Source organism: Stegostoma tigrinum, chromosome 3 (genome assembly GCF_030684315.1).
Source record: "Stegostoma tigrinum isolate sSteTig4 chromosome 3, sSteTig4.hap1, whole genome shotgun sequence".
NCBI lineage: Eukaryota > Metazoa > Chordata > Chondrichthyes > Orectolobiformes > Stegostomatidae > Stegostoma > Stegostoma tigrinum.
Window position 1 is genome coordinate 23,194,467 of NC_081356.1, and position 26,764 is coordinate 23,221,230.

Genomic DNA, 26,764 nt, shown 5'->3' on the forward strand with positions numbered 1-26,764 from the left:
GTCACAGCACTGTTATCCTGTGCATACACCATACTATCCAGTCCACGTATTAAATGCCTGACATTGGTCAATCCCACTGGTAACGTTACAACTAATTCAATCAGTGGTAAAATTGAGTGTTGCAGATCCAGGAGCTAATGAGCAACTGAAGGCTTGGATTTATCAAGTCCTGATGTCTTTGTTGGTTTGAAATGTTTGCTTTGGGAGCCACAGGCACGCAGGTGAGTAATGGCCGATAGATTGCAGATTGTTTACAGAGCTGAAGCTTGACAGGGCCACTAGCTAAATGGAGGGAGGGGAGTGACCAAAGGATAATCAAAATATATGGAGTAGGAAATAGTGAAAGGGTGGATGCACTGATAGCACAGCATCTAAATCCTGCTCCAGTTGGTCTGCGCCTACACACGGTACATCAGAAATACATGGGAGACGTGCAGGCAAACTAGTCAGAAAAGTTGGAATAGATCACTTTAAGTTGAGACAGTGTTGACAAGCATTTGTCCAACCTTGTGCCAGTGCTGAGTTGGGAATTTGGCTGAGTTCAGTGATCCGGACCTAAGCTGAGGTGAGCATTACTACTTGTCAAAACTGAGTAGGCATAATTTTAAAGTGAAAGGCAGGCAGTTTAGAGAGGATTTGAGGAAAAGTGTTGGCACCAGACGACAGTGGGAGTCTGAAATGCACTTCCCGGGATTTGGTTGAGGCAGGATATCTGACAATCTTTTAAAAGTACTTGGTTGAATACTTGAAGTGTCAAAACATTCAAGGCTTATAGGCCTAGTGCAGAAAAGTGGGACCCAATTCAGTTAGAAGTGAAGTTTTGGTGGGATACAATGGGTCAAAAAGTTCTGTCCTGTACAATTCTATGCGAAAGCAGCAAGAGGTTGGGATATGGGAAGAATCCTAGCTCCTGATTGATAACTGCTCCACTTCCAAGTTTCATTGAACTACATTAACTGGTCAAATTATCTAACCTGCAGAACCGACTTGTTCAAACATCAGATGCACTGGCAGGTGAGTCTGCAGTAGAGAGGCCACAGGTTGATTAAAAAAAAGAGGATCTGTGGATTGAGACGGAGATCAAGGCCAGAGTGATGATAGGGCTCTGGAATTTACCACCTGAGGGTGAGGTGGCACTCAGAGGTGAAGAAGTGGGTAATCTCCCACACCTAGTAAAGTGGAGAAATCCCGATGGGGTTGGGGAAGAGGAGGAGGGGGTTTGATTGTGTGATTGGGGGCTGAGGAAGAAAGGAAAGAAAGACATGAGCAAATAAGTGACGGGAGGCATGAGAGTGAGTGAGTGGACGCTCGGGCATGAAAGAGGGGAAATTATGGATGAGAACGTTGGGGAAGAGGCCTTAAGATCACTTTTGATGTCAACGATTGTTTTTGATGCCTTGCATGCTTTTGATCATATTTAAACAAAAATCGGAATGACGTCTGATGACTGATGTGAAAACTCATTCCAAAATACACCTTTTGATCTCAGATTAAGTTCAATGATTGATGATCATTTGCAAGTGCATTTAAATTCATTTGAATGCTAAACAATATTAAGATTTTCTGGTAGAGGGGTCAGATGTAATTAAATTGTATGAACCTCAAATATACCGACTTTCTCAAGAACAAATTATGGATGGACAGCAATGCTGGCTTTGCCAGGTATGTTCACATCCCATATAAACATTAGGGAAAAAGTTAGTGAGTTACAGACTAGTTCTCAGTGCCAACTATACAAAGCCTCATAAAAATTTGAATTTTAATCTGACACTGCTCATATATTGTAATCTCACTCTAATCACAGACACTGGACCTACAGAAAAGCTGTCAGTGCTGGTTACGATCATCGGTACCAGCATTTTTTAAATAGGTTAATATCAACCTTAACATTGTCAAGGGAACAGCTGATTATATTTTGATGCACATTTATAAAAAATACTCTCTAAGGGTAATGATGATGTTGATAAACTGCTCAGATTGATTTTCCATTATCAACTCAATCTACAATATTGTGTTGTGGGCAAGATACAGTGTCATTCCATAATTATGTGAAGTTAGCGTCTGCAGAAAGTACAGGCAGCCAACAGCATCACCTACTGTCCAAATGAAACGTTGCTGCACACAAAACTACTCAACCAGGTCCAGCCCAAAAGCATTTTCCATTGCAGATGTACCGATGACAGATCTTGGAAAATCCTTCTTTGAGATTTCACACAACTCAAGCACAAGCTTTCAGCCAAAATGTGCAAGACCGCAATAAATTGTGACAATACAATGTCAGCTTCACCGAAATAAACTAGGCAGTGTCATTGCATGCACATTGCTGACATTTAGCGAATTGATTGTCAAGGAGTCACCTGCTGGATTTAATGCAGATCCATCTGTGATCATGTGCATACAATTTGCATGTTGGACTGCAAATTAGGGAAGAAATTCCACATCAATCTGTATTTATGTTTCACGCTTGCCTGGGTTTTTTTTAGCAAAGTTATTTTTGATGAATTCAAATTCTGGATGTGGAATTTATTTTGCATGTTTGTTTATTTATGGTTTTTTTATGTAAATGAAGAATCCAAGCTTGAGCTAATAGGTGGCAAGTAACATCCACACCACGCAAATTTCAGACAATGTCAACCTTCATCAGAATCTAATCAATACCATTGACACAGACATCATTACCAATGTTGAATTTCCCACTTTCAACAACAAGAGTTACCATTGACCAAAAACTGAACTATATCAATGCTGTGGCTACAAGAGCAGCTCAGAGGCTAGGAATTCCACAATGAGTAACTCACCTTCTGACTTCCCAAATTCTGTCCACTGTCTACAAGGCACAAGTCAGGAGTATAACAGTATCCTCCTCACCTTCCCAGTTGACAGCAGCTCCAGCAATACTCGAGAAGCTTGACATCATGCAGGGCAAAAGTATGTCCTTGATTAGTATGCCCATTTACCACCTTGAATACGTACTCTCTTTAACACCGGCACATAATGGCAGCAGTGTATCCCATCTACGTACTGCAGCAAATCAACCAAGGGTGCTGTCGCAGCACCTTTCAAACCACAAGCTCTACCATCTAGAAAGACAAGGGCAGCAGATGTATGGGAACACCTACACTTGTAGGTTCCCCCAAGCCACACACCATCCTGAATTAGAAATATATCTGTTTCTTCGCTGTTGCTGGATTGAAATCCTGGATTTCCCTTCCTAACAACACTGTAGGTGTGCCTACCACATCTAGAAGGCAGCTCAGCATCATCTTCTCAATGGCAATTGCTGATAGGTAGTAAATGCTGGTCTAGCCAGTTATGCTGACTCTCCTTCAATAAATATTTAAAGAAATGAAAGGATAGACAACTGAGTGACAGTTTCACCGGCACAATAAGCAACTGCCCACAACTCCCTGCTCATTCTGTTATGCTTAAAACCTGTGTTAGTTGACTGGAGAACCTACAAGGAAGACTACATCACTTGGCTGTACACTGGATTTGTTTCTGAGTGATTTGTAGTACACTACCACTGCTCTAAGGAGCTGCACCACATACGGCTGCTACCCTCTCCAGCTGAATCTCTCTATGAGGAAGTGCCCAGATCCATGACCAATGTTAATCCTTTAATGATGAGTAAAAGTGGTCAATTTCCATCTGTTATTGGTAAGATCTCACCATCTTCAAAGCAGCTGGAATTTTGCTTCCTCCTTATAAAGTGCAATGCTCGATTTTCAAAGCAGTGTCAGAAATACAATCAGAAACCCAGTGCCATTCTTGGAGACTCCTTTGCCTATAATTCCCTTTTTGAGATGAAGTGAGCATGTTAAGCACCAACAACTTACCAGCCTTACGACTGAGAAAAATCAACCAGTCATGTGTCAACCAGATACTTCAGAAGTGAACGGAGAGCTTCACGGCTGACTATTACTTCTTAATAAAACATGCTTTGAAACAGAATCAGTTGTTCCCTTTACAATGTTGAGCTTATTACAAACCAATTTTAAAAATGTTGTTAGTTATTATACTGATTATAACATATGAATATCATAGCTTCCTACAGCATCCTGGTTCTTCAGAAAGTGACTGGCAACACCTGAATTCCGAAGACTGCTCATTGAGACCCACCCCTCAGGGATCCAAAGGCGAGAAGGTAGCTCCTTCACTCATCACATGGTGGGGGCCATGGTGAAGCGATGCTGGAGGTAAGGGCAGATGGTGGCTTTCAGAGATCGCCCCCTTTTTATGTCTCTGATTGACTCCAAATTAGGCAAATGTGGATAAAAAGCCCCACCCCTTCCAACCAATCCAGTAGGCAGGTTATCACGGTTCCACAGTTGTGAAAACAGTCTTTTTTCTTGCCTGCAGAAGGGGTGGTGATTAGAGAGGCCAGCAAGTGGTTATTAATTAACCACTCAAGGCTGTTCGTTGGTAGCAGGTCAGGAAATTACCCAGTGGCCCTTCTCATGCTGAGATCAATTACTCAGGTGGCAAGAACAGTTAAATTTCTGAGCAGGGCCAACTCACCCAATTATTTCTCCTTTTTGAGAGTATTAACCTAACAGTGACTTTGGTTGTACAAAATGTACAAAATGGCAATGTGATTCAGGTATACCACATGTGTATTGGTGGGAAAATAGAAAATGCTCCATTGGTACCATAGATTCACAGAATAATACCAGACAGAAGCTGGCCATTCAGCACATTATGCCTATTCCATAGGGAAAAAAAATTGAGGACAGAATGGATAGGATGTGGCTGAACAAAATGCACAGAGTTTTAACTTTGCATCTAACAGGAGATGTGTACATGCGTATATACATAAATAAAATGTGCTGCCAACGGCAAGTGACAGCAATATACCACACCTTGATCAGGAAAAAAAAACACATCAAACTAAAAATGAGTGATGGAGGCTAATATCCCAAAACAGTGTGTAACACAAGAGTGAGTATTTAGAAGACAACACCAGTCATAGCTTGAAGCTTATAAAACATCTCATGTAGCAAACACTTCATTGGCATAGAACTGATGATTTAATCTGATACCAATGTACACTTTGTTTCAGCCAATTCTTCAACATGAGCTAAAGTGCCCCCTTTACAGACGTCAAATATGAAATCATAGCTTCCTCTTTCTCTCTGTACCTTTCCATCTGATTGTCTACTGGCTGTCTCTCTCGTTTTCTTTATAAAAGACCAAACAAGTAATACATTCATGAAGTTCTCAGTTCCTAAGGACTGGCATTGTGAGCAAAGAGAACTCTTGGCTGACCAGATTTGAAAAGAATAAAGATAAACCAAAATGTCATATCTTCCAGACAATATACAGGTAAAGATAAAAGTGACATAATAGCTGTATTGTCAGATAAAAGGAATACCATCAAACATGAGAATAATCATTTGTTATAAATTAGGAGATGTCATCAAGTGTTAGTGATAATAGCAACCATGTGATCTGCCACTACAATGCTCCTGCAAATTTAATACCTTCTAATTTCACAGGTTCTGAAATTGTAACTTTTTTTTCAAATACCCATTTACCCCTGAGTCTAATGGAATCATTTGCTTTTGTTGTCAAATTAAACCCTCATGTCTTCAAGTTTTAAATATCTCGACACAATCTCCACCTTCAATGCTGCTGTGGCTTTGAATATTAGAGAGATTCATATTCACTTAGAATAAAGCTTGTAACAGATCCTGTTTGCAGGAGGTTGCTGTTTCTCAGGTATTTCTAAGACTCATCTCAAAAGACCAAATTTTCAAGAGTTTTTGTTACAGCAAGATTTCCTTTCATTTCCATCCTTTTTTTCTGCCTAATCATATGACACTAAATGATTCAGAAAGCTAAGTAACCTATACCTTGTGGTGACTGATGCCAGATAATCTGTTCATAACCACCAAGCTGGCCATTTTCACTTGTAGCCAGGTCACTTGTTGCTTCCTTTGTTCTCACAGCGAAACGGCTCAGGAAACACAATGAGATATTGTTACTTGTCGAAGCCCTGTTGCGAAGAACTGGCCAACTGCTTCAGTCTCCGTGCAAAAGAGAGTAGGGCAACTTCAACCTTTGGGTCTGATTAGTCTGAGCACCTATTTCCTGAACACAAGATTATCTGTTTTTGTGCCCTTGGGATTTGCCTTTTCAATGGGCTAATTTCTGCTCTTCTTCATTTCCCCTCATCAAATTCAAATGCATAAAATGTCACAAGCATAAAAGATCCTTCACTGATACAATATATGTGAATTTTACATTACTAAAGGTAATGGAAAAAGTATTTGATGGAACCCATAAACATTCCCAGAAAATGAATATATGATTAATCTTGTGCCCATTCCTTACAATGCAGATAACATGTAAGCTGTGCTTCATTGGTCATCTGATAGTAAGATGTAACCAGTTTTAAATGTGTTTTTCAATTGCAGCACACCACAACAGTTGTAGCAAGCTTGTACCTCTTAAAAGGGTGACTGTTCTAGTCACAGCAAGGGCTACAGCAAGAGGAAGAACACCACCTAATGGAACAACAGGCAGAAGACCTGGACATAGCGCTTCAAAAATTCAATCTCCTCATGAAAGTCAAGTTCAGAAGATTCATCTTCAAATGTCACATTCTATCACATCATTAGCCTCAAACTCTGCTCTATGCACCACACCACATGAACTCATCCATCAATAATCTTCATCAATCATGACACAAACCTGACATTCATAGCTTCAACTCACTCTCATATACATGGCACTTCTGCAAATCTCTCACTCATGTTCTGCAGGTTGCTCAAAATGCAAGCTATTTAACTTTCACACAGACATCAGCTAATCCACTGCATTAAATGTATTGCCGTACTGCCCTCTTTTTTTGGAGGACTGAAAATCAAATATCCAGAGGAAGCAGCTAACCAGAGGGGAGGAGGCAAGGCTGCAAGTCCTCAGCTTCAATGGAGCAGATAGTGCATTCAACACCATTACAGCAGTTAGGATGATGGTATTCTCAAACCTAATCATAAGGGCACTTATGGTGCAGTGCTGTGTCCCTACCTCTGGGTTGAGTTTAAGCCTCTCTTGCTCTAGAGTTGAGTCATAGCATCTCCGAACACATTGAAAAGAAAATGCTTTCTCACATCTAATCTGTCTTCTCACATCCCAATTCTCCTTTAATGCACTATTTCTTTTGATCTCCAGGATGTAGATGGTGTTAGAAAATACCTGACGCTGTCCCCTTATCCCCACGCCCCTCACCATTAACCTACCCGTGTGCCTTTCCCTTTAAGAAACCTGAGAGCTACAACTTGGCCAGGTCATGATGAAAGAAGCAGGTGGTCAAGCAAGAAAGCAACAATTAGGGAAGAAGCACAATTGCTCTCCCTCCCACATGAGGACATTAGAATTGGGTATTACACTTGGTGAGACACTGAACAGAAGACTCTACACCTCAAGAGAACTGCTGCTTCTAGATGGTCAGAGGGCAAGGTTTGTGAGATTGACATGTCTGTTAAGATGAAAGCATTTTCCACACTTTGCGAATTTCAACAATTGGAAAAAGATGCAAATATTGGTTGTGTGTAAAAGCAGTGCTATATGTAACCGCCAGATTACATTCTGCTACAAACATTGCCCACTGCTTTTTTCTCCAATAAGCCAATTCAACATTAGTAAACTAGAGTACAAAGGCTATCTTTTGCTTGTCTTCTATTTTTCAAAAGATACATAAAGCTTGATATGTCAAAAGGCATGCATTTTGCAAGAAATGAGAGAGTGAACAGTCTTTCTGTCCATAGCTCACAAAATCTGCTACTCGGTAAGATGTTTTTTCCAGGTCTGAGGACAATAAGTCATCTCAGCAATAGATTCCCAGCTCTCCGATTCCCTGTTAATCCCTTCAAAAATACTTATAGGTTTAACAATAGCTGGAAATAGAGAAGTAAACGTCCAGGCATTGTAAAGAAAGCAAGGGACAATCTCCAAACTGTTAGTAATACCACAGTTTCAGTCCAACTGAAGCAAGCTATTTTTGACAAGGCTTACAAAAGCAGGTGCGGTATCACTATGGACCATTGTCCGAATTGCTTTAAAAGACCGTTCTTGGCACGCTGCTTAAATTACAGAACTGCATGGTGATTTTCCAATTACCTTCACTACAATGGAAGGTTGCAAAGTAGAAGTGGAAATGTAAACTTATCAGAAATTTGGGTCAATCCTAGGGCGGGTGCTATATCTTAGGGAGTAACTCTGAAGATCTATTCTTCCAACCAAGTTGGTCCTGTAATCAGTTCCACAGAATTTTAACAATGGCCTTTTGACCTTTAAAAATAGCACCTCAGGTTTCTTTTTCTTCCTCCCTCACAGCATTTTAGTTTATTCGCTGTTGCACAGTAAACTCTATGGATGCTCAATTAAGTTTGATAAGATTGTTATCCTGTGGAATTCACGACCACAGAAAGCAGTCAAGATCAAAACTCGATGATTTCTAGACGGAGTTGGATCTAAGGGATCAAAAGATATGAGGTAAAAGTGGGATCAGGCTAAGGAGTTAGATGATCAGACACAATTATTACGATGGTGAAACAGGCTCAAAGGATTGAATGACCCACATTTGGTCCTATTTTCAATGTTACTATGTTTATCTATAATGACATTATTACATCTTTGGGCATACAACTGGTCAGTCACAGTAAAGCTGTCAAAGCTCATTCAAATGACAGACAAAAAAAATGCTATAAATGTGTATGTGGACCAAAATCACCTTCATTTTGCCGAGTGTAAAACAATGAGGATGCTGGAAATAGAAATAAAAACAGAACATGCTGCAAAACCTCAGCAGGAAGGGAGCATCCTGGGGGAGAGAAAAGTAGGGGTTAATGACTGGGTCTGATAAAGGATAATCAAACTAAAAAATTAATCCTAATATAGCCAGCCATAGAGAATGCTGGAGGAACTCAGCAGATCGGGCAGCATCTGTGGACAGAGAAACAGTTAATGCTTTGCTTTTGGTATGATTCTTCTTTACAAGTGGAAGGTGTTAGAAAATTGACTCATTTTTATATTTTATGACGAAGGTAGTATGAAACGTAGTAAGGTAGTACATTTAAGTCATCGTTGGATAAGCATATGGACGTACATGGAATAGTGTAGGTTAGATGGGCTTCAGATCGGTATGACAGGTCGGCACAACATCGAGGGCCGGAGAGCCTGTACTGTGCTGTAATGTTATATGAAACAAGAGAGTAGACATCATTGAGGCCCTAACGCCAAAGGCAAAGGGGTTGTTCTTAGTGGAGAAAGGGGCAAAAAGAGCTGTAAGAAGGTTATAAATTGAGGTATGAAAGGAAATGAATGAGTCCCTGCTTCTAAGTAGTGTACACAAGGTACAAACATGGCTGTGGAAGGAGGGAGGGAGGAGAGAATGTAAGAAAAGTGGAGGGTGGCCATAAGCACCCTGCCATCCTGTATACACATACAAACACGCAGATTAGAAACAGGGTCAATACAGTGATGAAATGTCGACTTTCCTGTTCCTCGGATGCTGCCTGACCTGCTGTGTTCCTCCAGCTCCACACTGTGTTGTCTCTGACTCCAGTATCTGCAGTTCTTGCTATCTTCAAATTAGAAACAGGGCAAGCTATTTGGCCTGCTAGTTTTCTCCACTGTTGTACACATGGCCTCAATTCCACTTTTCTATCTGAGCACATAAACATTCCTTAATAATCAAGAATTGTAGATGCAGCCAGCATTTGCTATATTTATCGTGCTTTTTTGCCTGGTTCCCTCTTCATCTTATCTTTCACATATTTTGTCTTCCCTCTTCTCTTTCACATTTTCTTGAGCCATACTTAAAAGTATGCTTTTAAAAACTCATTCACCTCTCTGTCTCAACACAGTTTTCTATCATGCCTGCTCTGTCACAGGTAGACTTAAACCCATAGCGCATGCCACATAAAAAGGTGGCAGTGAGCAGTGGAGACCCATGAAGACCACAAAGCTAAACAGAAGTTGCTCTATCTAATGAAGGCACTAATGGTACTTCAGTATAGAAGGAATTTCCAAAAGCATTCATTCAAGCAATGCTATCTTAGAAAAGACTGGATTGTGTAACAAGGCTAAGCTGCACACTAATAATTGAGTTGTTGTGAGAAGGAACTTTGTAGGCTTGACAGAACATGTACCTGTTGGGCAGTTGTAATAATGGCCGCAAGATCTTTAAGAGTTCCAAACACAGATACATATATCCCCATGGTATGAGATGCATACATCTAAGTGGAGGGGTAGAGGGATTTTGGAGAAATTGGCCCATGGATCCTTTCTCAATCCTTTCCATTTATGCGTGCTCTTGCATACCTTCTTCTTTTCTCAATTTTTCACTTAACTTGTTGGATTTCTATGAAAGTAGGAGCTGCAAATTCTCAATCAATGATATTAACTGCACTGTGGTTAGTTAAATGAAATGGTGCTTTTGGTTTGCCAGCAGCAGTTAACTGAGTTTAGTAGGTTTTGGGGAAGTGATACTAGACTGGTATCCTACAGACCTGGGTAATGTTCTGGGGACCCGAGTTTGAATCTGCCATGACAGATGGTGGAATTTGAATATTCAATAAAAATCTGGAATTAAGGATCTAACTATGGCCATGAATCAATTATCGATTGTTGGACAAAACCCAACTGGTTCACTGATGTCCTTTAGGGAAGGAAACTACCAGCTTTACTTAGTCAGGACTACATGGGCCTCCAGACCCACAGCAGTGTGATTGCCCTCTGGGTAATTATGGATGGGCAATAAATGCTGGCTCAGGTAGCATTGCCCACATGCTATGAGTAAATTTAAAAATCCCTTTGATAAACGATACTCTAAATTGCTTTGTTAAGTGTATTCAACATTAATAAAAAGACTCGCAATTAAAATTACTAACAGGATCAGTATTGCTGACTTTGCAGGAAGCAATGAGGCAGTTCACAATCAAGCTCAAATATCTCTTGGCACAATGCTTAACTTCAAAAAATCCTTGCTTCTTGATGCCCAAGATTCCTCTCTCTTTTGTAGTCCCCATCTGCTATCTTCCAAGCTGCTAATTTTGATTTTATATAGTTTCTTCTGGAAGGAATTCAAATTTTGACAGCCAACATTTTATTAAGAAAATTCTGATTTATTGCCAGTGACTTTAGAAATTGAGTATTCTAAGTTGATAATTGGTATTAAATCCACACTGATCCCACTTTAAATCTGAAATACACAAATTGACTAAGAAGCACATCATTAAAATGTTAAATGTAATCTAAAATGTTAATATTTACAAGAAACAAAAATGTTCAAAGCAACTGTGTAAGCAAACCTATTTTAGATGCATTTGACATGAAACACCATAGAATAGAATAGTAAAGGTATACAGCACGAAAACAGACTTTTCAGTCCAACTCATCCATGCTGACCAGATATTCTAAATAAATCTAGTCCCATTTGCTAGCATTTGGCCAATATCCCTCCATTTATATATCTATTCAGATGCCTTTCAAATGTTAAAATTGTACCAGCCTCCACCCCATCCTCTGGCAGTTCACTCCATACATGTGCCACCTTCTGGGTGAAAATGTTGCTCCCTACGTCCCTTTTAAATCTTTCCCCTCTCATATTAAACCTATGCCCTCAAGTTTTGGACTCCCTCACCCCGGTGGAAAGACTTTGTCTATTTACCCTATCCACGCCCCTCATGATTTTAGAAACTTCTATAAGGTCAACCCCTCAACCTCTGATGCTCCAGGGAAAATAGCCCCAGTCTATTCCACCTCTCCCTATAGCGCAAACCCTTTAACCCTGGCACCGTCTTTGTAAATCTCTTCTGTATCCTTTCAAATTTCACATAGAATACCTAAAAATGTATAAAAGGAAAAGGAAGCTCTCTAAACAAGGCAACATGTTGTCAACAGCAGGTACAGTGGTTACAAGCCTGAGAACTGTAGTCACTGAAACCCACTTGGGATAAATTGGCTCAGAGATAATAGGAACTGCCGATGCTGGAGAATCCAAGATAACAAAGTGTGAAGCTGGATGAACACAGCAGGCCCAGCAGCATCTCAGGAGCACAAAAGCTGACGTTTTGGGTCTAGACCCTTCATCAGAGAGGGGGAGGAGGGTAACTTCTTCAGGTTAGGCATCCCTGGAAGAGGCTTCGCAATGAAGTTAAATTTGTGATCAGAGATAATGGGAACTGCAGATGCTGGAGAATTCAAGATAATAAAGTGTGGAGCTGGATGAACACAGCAGGCCAAGCAGCATCTTAGGAGCACAAAAGCTGATGTTTCAGGCCTAGACCCTTGTTATCTGGGATAAATTGGCTTCTGGGAAGAAATATTCTTGTACTTTGAATCTTTCTAGGATAGGTCAAATAGGAGAGGGTGATCAAAATTAGGGCAATTATATTAATAGTGTCCATAGTTCAAAATGACATTTCAGTCTTCATATATATAGGTGAAATTCACAGTAGAGGTCCAATCTGTACACTGTGAAGTATTAACAGTTGAATCTGCTACTTTCTGACACAAGTTTCTGCAGTATCCATTCCAGAGGCTTGTCTTGGCCATCATAACAAAAAATGCTCCAACCAATATTCCCTTCAAAACACTAATGTGGGAAAGTAGATTTCACGTGCATTTATTTGAATTAAGTCAGTTGATAAAATCTCCCCAGCATGTAAAATATGTGGGCCATGGCAAGAAAACTTTGGAGCTATGTCTAACATAGAGCTTCTCACAATCGAAAGTACAAAGTCCCATTTTCTAACCAAGCGTTGGGCGGCAAGTCAAGATTCTTGCTAGTGAGTGGCAAAAGTCCTAGTTACATTAATTATCACTCATTAACAGCCCCATCATTACCTAATCTCATCTCATCATTAAACGGAAAAATAACAAAGGATTGTAGATGCTGCAAATCAGTAACATGAACAGAAATTTCTGGAAAACTCAAGTAGGTCTGGCAACATTGTTTTATTTACAGAATCCCTACAGAGTGGAAAGAGGCCATTTAGTCCATCAAGTCTATACTGGCCCTCCAAAGAGCATCCCACCCTATTTGTGTATTAACCATGGCTAATCAACCTAGCCTGCACATTTGTGGACATAACGGGGCAATTTAGCATGGCCAGTCCACCTAACCTGCACATCATTGGACTCTGGGAGGACACCAGAGCACCTGGCAGAAACTCACATAGACACGAGAATGTGCAAATTCTAGACAGGCAGGCACTCAACGTTGGAATCAATCCCAGGTCCTTGAAGCTATGAGGAGTAGTACTAACCACTGACTCCCAAGTGAAGAAGGGTCATGAGACCCAAAACATTAATTCTGCTTTCTCTCCACTGACGCTGCCAGTCATGCTGAGTTTCTCCAGTAATTTCTGTTTTTGTTCCATTATTACGCAATTTCTTATCCTCCCACCTAACAGAGAGAAGGGAGATATTGACAGTTCTTGACATAAAAGTCACAGCAGTTACCAGTGACTCTAGCTTATCACTTGCTTCTCTGCCAACTGCATTTCAGGCAGCAGTTATCAGCATCTCAGGTACTCCAAGTCCACAGACATTGACATTTGACACATACCAGCCTCATGGCATCATATGGCACATCTTCTACCTACTTACAGTGCACGTCTGCATCTTAATACTGAACTTTGAAGTGCAATAGCATCTGTCATTGCAATGCTGCTCCCTGAACGTTTTGTCCAGACGATGCACAATTTGCACCCAATTTATGATTGGACCAGCATGTATCTCAGGGCTCCTTGCTTGCCCTCTTAGCACTCACTCACTTCATGCCTATTTCAATGCACACAAAATCACTGCTTCTCCTTGTGTTTGTATGTTTTGCTCCCTCAGTCTCCAATTAAAGGCTCACAGTTCTTCTGCCTTATCTAGTGTTTCAGTGCAGACACAAAGCCAGACAGCTTGTCACGGGGTCATCAGTTGTCCATAGTAAAGTGGGTAGAAATGTTGCTGTATGCCATCATATTATTTCAGTTGCACATCTCACTATGTGCCTGCCACATGCATGTAAATGAACTGGACGAATCAAATGGTCATGCCACAAAGTCTAAAGGGAGAGCTCCACAATCAAGAGAAGGCGGGGGGTCATCCTTCAGGGAAGGGGTTGTTAGATGTAAGTCACAGGCAGTCTCTGACTTATCTGAGCATTCAAAGTGAGGGTCCGTATCTCCACAGTCCAGAGAGTGGATCATAGTCACAGTCCAGACAGGGGACCACAGTGCGAGTCCAAGGAGTCACAGGAAGACAGTTGGAGAGCTGTACACATATCAGTCAAGACCAGGTCACCCATCCTTCAGGGCTGTCTATCTACATTGCTCAGAAGGACAGACATGATCAGACCTTGGGTTCTGTCTACTAAGAATCAACGTGTGTTCTTGGGAGCCACTTCTGCTCGGAGGAAACGGGAGGACTTAATTATTACAGTTTGGAGGTAGCACAATGAGATGTAGAGGGGATTACAATTGAGAAAATAGATAAGGATGGGAGACAATACAACATTGAAAGGAAAGGGGGTAGGGTGGGAGGGGTGTCATTGACTGTCACCAACACCACAGATTCTATTGCAGAAACAGTGCATGACTGAATCTGGCATATTTACTCGATAAGCCGCAGTCAAGGGGCTGAAGTGTAGACAGGAGGACTTCAATGGATGAGTTGGGTGAGGGTCTGGCGAGGCTCAAAGCCAAAGATATTAACAGAGAGGGATCCCAAGACGGGAATGTGTATAGTTTAGGATTCATCAATTGAAGGACATTACGCCTGAGTCTCTCTGGTTGAGGAGCAAACATTATTTGTTCCATTGTGCTAAAAGTAACAAGTGCACATTGGAGTTGAAAATTGGAACCACTTCATATGGAGTGGGTTGGGTGGGGTAAGTGCTTCCTTCTGTGAGAAAAGGGTCTGAGGTTTTGAGCAATGTAGGATAACAGCATTATACAGAGACCCGTCCTGTGAGGCTGAATCACTCCTGCAAGCTCTGTATGTGGACCTTAAGGATTATTGTCCTGTGTGCAGTCCAAATCCTTGTCCTGAGCCCTCTTGATAACATGATGTACCATTAGGAATCAGTCCCACTAATGACTGTGATTTGCATTGCAGTTCCGATCAGATGAAGACCCACCAAATTCAAAATGCTAACTCTATTTGCTTCCCACAGATGCTGCTAAGATCACCAGCAATTTCTGTTTTTGTTTCAGATCTCGAGCATCCGCAGCTCTTGGTTTTATCCTAGCATGGCTGAGTCAGTAGAGACTCAATGGCGTTACTCATTGTGTCAGTTTGCCGAGAGCACTGAAAACATGCCAGTTACTCCTCTATTTGCTTCTGTATGTCAAATATGTCATGTATTGTCAACAACATAGGTTCCTCACCTGCCTCAGGCTGAGCAGGTGTCCGGTCTCAGGTAGACTTGCGTGCCAGGTTCCTGGGCTATTTCATCCTTGATCAGCCACTGAAGCCTGGTAGCGATATGCTCACTAGCACATGCTTTGCATTCTAACCTAGCCAATATGCCCACTTAGGTTTCAACGTCTGGGCTGGTGGAAATGCAGGTGGCAGCCTTGTCAGTGCTTCCTCAGAAGCAGCTATACTGTCTTCCTCAGAAGTGGAGGGGTAAATGACTTGCAGCAATCCCCTCTTGACACCCCGTTGCTGAGACTGCATCTAGAGTACTGCGTGCCATTTTGATCCCCCATTTGAGGAAGATGCAATTGAAATGGAAGCAATTCCGTGAATATTCAGTAAGATAATTCCACCTTGAAGGTGGAGTTACAGGTAGACAGGGTAGTAAAAAATGGTACACTTGCCATTATTGGTCAGTGCATTAAGTATAGAAGTTACAATGTCATGTCGCGGCTGTACAGGGCATTGGTTCGGCCTCTTTTAAAAAACTGTGTTCAGTTCTGATTTCCCTGCTCTTGGAAAGATGTTGTGAAACTTGAAGGGATGCAGAAAAGGTTTGCAAGGATGTTGCTGGGACTGGAGGATCTGAGCTATCGGGGAGGCTGAATAGACTGGGGCTATCTTCCTTGGAGTGTCGGAGGCTGAGGGGTGATGTTATCAAGTTTTATAAAATCATGAGGGGCATAGCCATGGTCTTTATCCCAGAATAGGGGAATCCAAGACCAGAGATCATAGTTTTAAGGTGAGGGGGAAAGATTTAAAACGGACCTCAGGGGCAAAGTTTTCACACAGAAGGTGGTGATTGTATGGAATGAGCTGCCAGAGAAAGTGAAGGAGGTTGGTACAATTATAACATTACAAAGGCATCTGACATGAGAAAGAAGGGCTGAGAGGCATGTGGACCAAAAGTAGGCAAATAGGACTTGGCTAATTTTGGATATCCGGTCGGTCTGGAAAAGTTGGACCAATGTTTCTGTGCTCTACAGTTCTATGAATCGATGAAAGGCTTGTCCTGTGAGGAGTTGTTGTGCAGTTTAGACCTATACTAGCTGGAGTTAAAAAGAGTTAGAGGAGATCTAATTGAGTTATTAAAGATGCTAAAGAGGATTGACAAAGTAGACATAGAGAGGAAAGTTTCCCTTGTGGGGCAATCTAGACAGAGAGGTTGTGGTTTTTGGCTAAGGTGTGGCAAATTTAAAACAGAGATGAGATTTCTTTGAAATGGTCATGAACCTGTCATATTCACTAACCTGGAATGTGGTTGGACCGGGACGGTGAATAACTTGGAGTAGGAGAAAGATTTTTAATAAGTAACAGGTTTTAGGGTGATGGGGAATGGGCAGGCAAATGGAGTTGATGCCGAGATTAGATCAGCCATGGTCACATTAAATGGCAGAGCAGGCCTAAGGGGCTGAATTGTCTACTCTGTGTCTAGGTCTTATGATCTGGCCTGTGGAGGCTCCTTTTGCCTGCAGGATGTTAATGACAGAATACATCATGAGCAAGGAGTAGAAGTTGTGGCTTGTTAAGAATAATTCAGGTTGGAAATAACGGGAGAGTAGCACAGCAATAGTCAATGCTTGTTACTTGATTGGTGAGACACGGATTTTCAGCGAGTTCATTGGACCAGTCCCAGTCCTTGCAGGCTGGGGCCAGAATCCCCTCTTTGAAGAAGGTAAGCAGTTGAATGTCAGACACCCCACCACTTATCCTTGCTCTTTCGAGTGAAGGGGACGGCCCTTCTCTACACCATCCCTTCCTCTCAGACCACCAGATCTCTGCCTACAAAGTGAAGCGCCAATTTCTCCTGGCCTATAATGTCCAGAGCAAATGTCTCAAACTGTGCAGGGCAGCAATGGTATTCTCATCTGGGTGCATAACAGTCTTTTAAAGATTTGGCTTCGGTACCAGGGATATTAGGATACCTATAAGTAACAGCAAGCAAATCTGCTTACAACAAGTGGGGGAATCTGGCTAGTGCCAGCAGCCGAGGGTCATGGTAGATAATCGATAAAGTGAGTTTAGGACAATAACACAAGAAATACCTTTCATGAAATCTCTCAAAAATGACACTTAGCCAATTTGTAATAAGATTCAGCCTAATATATTGTCAGCAACTTTGAGTAGGTAACAACTTAATGTTTGAAACCATCACTGATAACCCCAAGCACTACATTTTATTTATTCCTTCAAGGGATATGGGTATCACTGGCTAGGACAGCATTTGTTGCCCACTCCTAATTGCCCTTGAAGTGAATGACTGTCCAGACAATTTCAGAGGGCAGACAAACCATATTACTATAGGCTTGGAGACATGTAGGCTGGACCATGTAAAAAAGGTAGATTCCTTGTGTAAAATGAACATTATGGAACACTATGCGGGTACTTACAACTGTATTTCAATGGTCACGATTATTAAGATCAACTGTATATTCCAGAATTATTAGCTGAATTTACATTCCATCATACATATGAAAGACAAATAAAACTTGCAAACTCTGTATACAGCTCCAAATTCATCTTGTCTGCTTCAAAATGGAATGCAGCACATCCATCTCCAAGTATTACTGTCCTTTTTTCCATCCGGACAGATACGTGGTGGAATTTGGACCTATGTCCCCAAAGTATAACACCAGCCCCCTGGATTGTTGGTCCAGTGGCATAGCCACTACATTGCCATCTCCCTGTGTCTATGCTTGAGTGCACAGCTACATCTGTAACATTAATGATATGTGGCATGATCAAGTCATTGTTTAAATTACATACGTGCATTTGTAATCTGTACATTTTTCACAATATTTGGGCATTAAAGGGGTTAAAATATTAAGTTGTCTGCTATTACAGGTATATGGACAGTTGGTGGCTCTGGAAGAGTCCACGTACTAAGTTAATTTTGAGAAACTCTGGCCTGTATCACTTACAACACTTCATAAAAATATGAAACCTTTTCTTCAGTTCTGCTCAAGTATTAAAAATTTCTTGCCAAGAACTTGAGAAAAAGATCCAAGTATGTTCACACACTCAGCCCACATAGCTGAAACGTAATCTCTGGAACAACATTTAAATAGCATATTGTTACTTCAGACAATTTACCGAAAGTTATTATTTGTGAATTGACAAAGAAAAAATGTTTTGGGGTGGATTTGATGGCTTCCTCAATTGACAACTGTGCCTGAGGAGACAAAAAGACTGAAAGTTATAGAATCTCTTTTTCATGATAAATGACAGGTTTGTGTCTCTGCAATGATCTTTGGATTAAAATTTCCCAATTCTCATGGCTGCTCACATCCAAACATTTTTCTCTTGTTCTTCTGAAGATGGGGGAAGACCAGGTAGTCAATGAGCATAAATAATATACAAACCATATCACCATAGCTAAATTTCAAATTCCCAGTTACAGCATCCTACAACAATAAGCAGATATGTGGACTTCAAGACATCCTAGTGGTATCAACTGAAATAGTTTCCATTTTTACAAATAGATGGAGTTTGAGCTTACTATTTTCAAGGTAAATACTTATCATCTGCAATGCTAATAACTCAGACCTGAAACACTAAGCTGATCAAGCAAATCAAAGACATTACCCTGTCTTCATTAAGCACATTTTCAAATTAAAATTACAATTACAATTACATATGGTGTTCCGTGATTGGTAGTTGGTACAGCATCAATAGATGGCTACATGCTATTTATGTTTGGACAATCACAGACACCCCAATGACAGTAAAATTCCTCTATACTGTTTTTTTGATTCCTGCATGACAGGAAGCTCAATATCCACTGGCTAAACTTGTCTTGGGTGATGATGCAAAATGACTGAAAGCAAACTGACAGCTTTATCTTGCATCATGCTCAATTTCTTTTTCAACTAAATTGATTGCAGAGCAAAAAGACTGGCTGCTCATGATGAGTGTAGCCTCCATTCCATCGAATGCACAGTGGTAAAGAATTTATTAATTATTCAAAACATAGACCAGGAAGAAATGTAGACCTGAAGTTGGTGCTTAACGTTCCAAGAAAATCTTATGTTTTCTTATCAACATTACAGAACAATGAGAATGGTTCATTCATTAAGTTGCTTACAGTATATTTTAACCATTCTTTCTTTGGACGTGGGCATTGCCCATTTAGGGCCCATTCCTAATTACCCTTGAAAAGATGGTGGTGAACAGTCTTCTTGAACTGCTTCATTCTATGTGGTATGGGTGCGCACACAGTGCAGTTTGGGAGGGTGTTCCAGGTTTCTGATTTAAAAACATTGAAGGAATGGTGATATATTTTTAAGTGAAGATATTGTGAGACTTAAGGAAAGCTTGCATGTTGCGGCAATGCCATGAGCCCGCTGCCTTTGACCATAAAAGCCATGTGTTTGGAAAGTGCTGTATAAGGGACATGGGTGAAATGCTGCAATGCATTTTGTACAATGCTACTGTTGCTACTGAGCATGGTGGTGGAAGGAGTGAATGTTTGTGGATGTGGCCCTAATCAAAGCAGATTGCTTTGTGCCAGATGGTATCAAGCTTCTTGAATGTTGTTGGAGTTGCACTCATTCAGGCAAGCGGGGAGTCAGGAAGTGAGCTATGCACTGCAGGATTCTTAGCCTCTGAGCTGCTCTTGTAGTCACAGTACTTATGCAGCTTGTCCAGTTCAGTTTCTGGTCAAGCATAACCCCCAGAAGTATGAAGGGGAAGTTACCAATTTGCTGTATTTATTGCCTCATTTTACATTATCACTGCTTTGAACAGAATAGTCAACAATTGTCACAGAAATGTTTCTTCAGTGGCAAATTGTTTTGGCTTTCACCATCTAACAGCCTCGCGCCATTGCTTCATGTTAGGTTTTACAACGCAGCATTTTCAATCTACTATTAAAATTACTCCCCCATGCTTCATAAAAAATAAAATCAAATACAATGAAATGCAAAAAAAAGCTTGATTGACAGAATGGAATGTTTGAACTGATAAGAATTCAAGAACTACATTCCTGAGACAGAAATTTGCTGGAAGATATTGCTTTTGCTTTGGGCAGCCAGGTAGCTCAGGCATTCCAGCAATCACTTTTCATTTTAAGTTCCAAAGCAGTTTAACACTCAAACTTGCTTTCTTTGGTTGGATGAATCTGATTGATTTTTACTGAGGCTATACCTTACAGAAGTATTCCACCTTAGGCAGAAGGAAAGTGGTGAAAACAATGGCTATAGAATTATAGTTCAAGCTGACCAGAAACAGGCTGGCACTAATAGGAGCTAGGAAAAAAAGTTAATTAGCTAGCTCGTAATATTTTCAATATGCAAGCCAAAAAAGACCATATTTTAATATTTACTGGAGTCTGCAGGAATGTGAGTGCATAATATTGTTGCAGGCTATCCCATTGCTTGCTGACCTGATCTTCAGATTTGTGATTCAAGACGTCTCCCAGTGGCTCCTCAGGATAGCTTTCCCTACGGATTAACGTGAATTCAGGAAGAAACTCTGCTCCTTCTATCAATACTGCAGGTCCCTGCAATAAAAATGTTTAACATGGGGTTAATGTTTTATTTTAGTTCTAATCATCCCTTATCAACCGCAAACATCAAACTTCCAATTGTTCATAACTTTCTCCTTTCATATAAAATGACACATTTTGTTTTTATTCAAACATGGGTTGCGGATGTCACCAACAAGGGCAGCATGTTTTGCCCATCCCTAATTACCCTTAAAAATGTTGTAGAGATCCACCAACTTGAACTGCTGCTGTCCATGCGTTGTAGGTACACCCATAAGGCTGTTAGGAAGGGAGTTCCAGGATTTCAATCCAGCCACTACATCAGTCAAGTGGGAGTACAAATAGCATATGAAACACAAAAGAAAATGCCTTTGTGTTTGTAGAAACTTGGCAATATTTCCAACTGCCTTGCATCAATTTTAAATTGTTTTGAAATCCTCTTCCAATCTGAGAAGGAAGCAGCTTCCTTATTTTCCCTTTGGTGTGTAAATCATCTTTAATAACTACTTTGCTATAATTCCAGGATTTGAAAAATTCATTCAACTTTCTTCAATTGCATCAATTTAACAGTTCAACAGTTCAATGGATACAATATCTGTGAGTCTACAATGTTACACACAGATAGAAGAGAATAAGGTTGTGCTTTGTAATGACATTCAACTAAAAAACAGTATTATCTAGCTGGGTAAGTTCTTGCACAGTTGAAGTTTCATAGCAAAATTATTATTTTCTGCAAATCAGAAATGAGCATGTATGTTTAGTTAGCTCTTCATATTGTCTATAAACCCAAAGAATATGAGTGACATATCAGTTTAAAAACAGGTATACACATAAACATCTAAGAACAATGAATAGGGAGTATTTAAGCACTGAGCAAAAGAAAACAATTAAAACAAACTAAAGAGGCATTTTAGGACTTAGCAGCTGGCAGAATGTTGCTCTACTTTGGAAGTAAACATGACAGCTGAAGCTAGTACTAAAAATATCTGTCATGCTTACATATGTCAGAATCACACAACACCAGGTTATAGCCCAACAGGTTTATTTAAAAATCATCAGCTTTCGGAGCATGGCTCCTTTGTCAGGTGAAGAACCTTCACAACCTGAAATTTATGGTTTTAAATAAACCTTCTGCACTATAATCTGGCATTGTGTGACTTCTAACTTTGTCCACCCCAGTCCGACACTGGCATCTCCACATCATGATTTACGTACGTGGTATGTGATCTTATATTTCATCCAAATGTGCCTTCATAGCTTTAGAGTTTCAAAATTTCTTGAAGACTGAATAGGAGAGTTCAAAAGCACATCTGCTCAGATCAAGAGTTTATCTGAGTCTCTTTTGGAAACCAGTCTGCTGTTTGTCACTGTGCAAACTCAGCCATCACAAAGAACATCTCAGCTATAAAACCACAACTTGAATCAAACTAGAAGTGGAACTGAAAACTATTTCCACATTAATAGAACATAGAACATAGAACAGTACAGCACAGTACAGGCCCTTTGGCCCACGATGTTGTACATAGCTTTTACCCTAAACCTAAGGTCTACCTAACCTCCACCCCTACGTTATACTATCATACACATGCCTATCTAATAGATGCTTAAATGCCCCTAATGAGGCTGACTCCACTGCCCTCTCCAGCAATGTACTCCCCGCCCCTACCACTGCCTCAGTAAAGAACCTACCTCTGATGTCGCCCCTACATCTACCTCCACTCATTTTAAAAATATGCCCCCTCGTAATAGCTGCCTCCATGCTAGGAAAAAAGTCTCTGGCTGTCCATTCTATCTATACCTCTGATCACTTTGTACACTTCAAAAATTAATTTACAGTGTAATGACATAGTGTTCCCTCAGGTGGTCAGTTAGGTCAGTTAGCTGGAAGGCTGGTTTACAATGGCAGATTAACGTCAGCAGTGTTGGTTCAATTCCTGCATTGGCAGAGGTTAACATGAAGGGGTCTCTTTCTCAACCTTTCCCTCACCGAGGCATGGTGACTCTCCAGTTAAATGCCACCGGTTGTCTCTCTCTAATGTGAGAGTAGCTCTTTGGTCTGATATGATTGTAGCAGCTTTATCTTTTAACTTACAAACAAATAACCAAATTGAGAAATCACCAGATCCCCTGATTTATTATCTTTATCAATCAGATTTGATTTCTAGGAATCCCTAATCAAACAACTGATTTGTAGAAATCGCATTTCATTCAAGCTCTGTGTAAGGGCAATCTGTAAATAAAGGTTCAACAATACCATGTTCACAACACAGAAACAAATGTGTGTGTGTGGATGTGGGGGCGGAGCTGCAGTTGGTTTGTGGAAAGCAAAATTAATGCCGTTGAAGAGCAATAAAATAGATAGGATGAAGGAACGAAAATGGAAAGAAATGTTGGGTTGGTGCTGCAAAGGCAGTGTCTCTAAATGGAGAGGACGGATTGCAGAATTGGTTGGGGGAATAAACAGTTGAAGTGCTATGGTGGCATAGTGGGATGAGTGGAGAAACTGAGAGTAGCTATGAAACCTGAAATCTCTGAGACCCACCAATTTACCACCCTTTCCCTTGTACAGAATCTTTGCAAAATGAGACAGGAAACTGTGCTTGTGATCTCAGATGATTGAGGTGGAATACAGAAGATGTTCTTTCACGGTCACCAGGTCAAAATTCTGGAATATCCTCTCAAATAGAACTGTGCGTGTATCTACACCAGATAAACTGTAGCAGTTCAAGAACATAGCTCACCATTATCTCCTGAAAGGCAATTAGGGATGGTCAATAAATACTGGCCTGCAGCTAACAATACAAAACATAAGGAGTTGAAACCATAATTGAAAATGGAAATGGGATGTGTTTTTTTTAAGTCTGTGGTCCAGTTTCAGTGCTGCATCCCCAAGGTTGTCACATTATATTCACTTATAAACAGCTATGATTACTCCCAAGGAATTAACTTCACTCTCATAACAGTTGTTATGTAAATACGACATGAGCACAATCATGTTTTCAAACATGAAGAACATTTTCTATTGGTGATCCAGCTCCACATTGGTCATATTGGTGGGGCCAGTAGGTTCACAGAATTCATACTCTGCGCAGATCTCTGATTGCTTGAACATGTAGGATTGTTCATTTTGCAAGTATAGACATACTAACAGGGATATGGGTAAATTGGAAACATTAGAAACTGCTACTGGTGGATTATTTTTGCATGGTATTTGGATTTCAGAGTGTACAAAGTATCATTTTATCTAGATTTCATTTGCTGCACATTGTATAAAATCTACAAGATTTAAGTTCTCACAATTTACTGTTTGTTTGACCTCTTTAATCAGTTTAACAAAGATAGTGATCTATACTTTTTGCATTCTCCAATAGTTTATGGCTTACCACCAATTTAAAAGATTAAAAAAAGCATTAAAGTGTATAGATTTATTAGGTATTTGACCCCAAGTTCTGAAAAACGTTGAGTGTTTTTTTGTTTTGTGACTTATTTTGGAATTTCAACGTTTATTCATATTTGGATTATGTCATTGTTAATCAGTATGCGGGAGTGTGAGGTTTGTGCTTGAATTATACAGTTCAATTATATGCAGTCAGTCAGCTGTGTCTTAAGGAGTAGCAGTCTCCCCTCAGAGACACAAACCTGTGTGTTCAAGCCCTGCTCCAGGGATTTGATTGTGTAATTCATGGTGACACTTTCTGCACAGCACAGAAGGAGTATGTTCTCCCTGGTGTCCTATCCAACATTGATCCCTCAAACAACATCACAAAACAGACTATCTGATCATTATCTCATTGCCATATCATTGTATCTTGCTGCATGCAATCATAGAACATAGAAAAGTACAGCACAGTACAGGCCCTTCAGCCCACAATGTGGTGCCAAGCTATTATCCTACTCTAGGATCAAAACTAACCTGCATGCCCTTCATTTTACTATCATGGTAGTTGCATAGTCCTTCAAAGACCTTATTGGCTAATTGTGGAAAAATTGAGACAGTTCGGTGAACCTCTAATAACACTTGCTTGAAGACAGGCAGACCTTGCCAACTATCAAAATGTTGTCACTGGGGACATTCTTACCTGCTCTACTTTAGCTGCCACATTTCCAGCTTTACAGCAATGTTAAAGGCTGGATATTACATGCCCCCAGCAGGTGTGTTTTCTGGAGCAGAGCTATGTAAAACTGTGTCAGGATCCCAGCTCACTACCTTCCCAGCCAGCCTGAGCTCACCACGCCCCCCAAAAAGACAAGGGGTTATATTGGCAGTCTGCTACCAAATGTAAAGAAATAATCTGGGGTTATTTGAGCCCATTAAAAGCTCCGTTGACCCCAGTATTGTCCTGTACATATCCTAATATTGTTGACATTGGTAAGCAGACATAAATGGACAGGCCTTGTTTTCACAAAGGTGGGGTAAAACTATGCGGGCTCTTGCAGCCATACCTCTGGGAAACAAGGTCCAGGTTCAAGCCTCACCTGCCCCAGATGTGTCGCAATACTTGAACTAGTTGATTAAAAACATCTAAAGGTGGATAAGAAGTGGATTACTATCTCTGAAAGCTGCTCTTTCCCCACTGAGGATACTTTGCCTAAGAAGACAGCCCATCATTTCCTTCCCACATCCTTTGCCTTTAACACTCACCTACGTGACGGAAATGGGCAGAATGCAATTATTCAGCCTCCCCCATCCCCCACACGACCCTGTTATACTTCCCTTCCACCTCCAAAGCAACTCACTCAGTTGTCACCATGGGTAAACTTCAGGAGCCTTTTGAGAATGAACAGAAAAACTTCTAACAAACTAATACAACTCTTATTTAGACAAACTTGATATGAAACTAAAAACTCCCATTCATGAAACCCATTCAAAGCTTTCAAATTTCCTCATAAAAACATACAATCTTCAATTCAGTAACCATCAAAAACAGTTAAATTTCAAATATCACCTTTAAACAGTCAGTCAAAGTGTGAACTCAGAACTTCCTGTTGAGATAACTAGAACTTTGGAAAATCAGCCAAGCACTCAATGATAGAACACAGCTATTAGGAAATATCAAAAAGTTCTTTAATGAAAATTTCACAAACTTCAGATCAAGGCATTTAAGTAGGCCTGATCTGCCCTACAACAGTGTTTCCATCTACTCCATCCATTTGTAGCTCCCACATTGCAGATTAAGGCCATTGCAATGGCCAAAATAGAATCTGTTTGAAGTAAACACTAAAATCAATTGGCCCTGCTGAGTGCAGCTTTCCAAGTCTCTGTGAATCATGCCCCATCCCATTTTGGTTAAAAATAAATTAATGCATCAGAAATGCCTGCCATATTTAAAGGTTCGCAGAGCTGAAGAGTTTGTCTCAAAATCACAGCAAGAGAAGAAATCATTTAAATGTCAGGCAGCAAAAATCAGAGCTTTGAGAACAATTCTACCAATACAAAGAAGGGTAATCTATACCAGGTGAGGCAGTTCTGATACAATCGTGGAAGCCAACAATCATGGAAATTTTGGTCCAGGAGATACCAAAGGATTCTGCATCTCCTGTTCAGCAGGGTGACCTCAGAAAAATAAGAATAGCTAACCTGTTTGCGAAGAGGGTGAAGTTTTATTTAAAATTGGTTATAACTGATACAAAGACTACACCAGTCAAACACACAGGAAACCCTGTTCTCAAAAATAGTTATTCAACGAGTCAGTCAAAGCTTGTTAAGGAGGTGACATTGGTGCAAATGGCTGCTTTTTTCATTTGAGAAACCTTATGTTTTGCAAATTTTGAGAGCTATGAGAGAACAATGACTCACGAGCAAGCTTTCTGTTAGGAATATCTTTCAAATGAATGTTCTACACATGGATTAAATATTAA

At 40.5% G+C, this 26,764-nt stretch overlaps 1 protein-coding gene across 1 annotated transcript in view; it reads right to left on the minus strand.

The window, feature by feature from the left end:
• LOC125451321 (ADAMTS-like protein 1) overlaps positions 1-26,764 on the minus strand; it is a 515,681-nt gene that overhangs the window by 377,541 nt on the left and 111,376 nt on the right. The window contains exon 2 of the mRNA XM_048528318.2: positions 20,804-20,920. Within this exon, the coding sequence (XP_048384275.2) occupies positions 20,804-20,920 (117 nt within the window). The remainder of the gene's footprint in view (positions 1-20,803; positions 20,921-26,764) is intronic.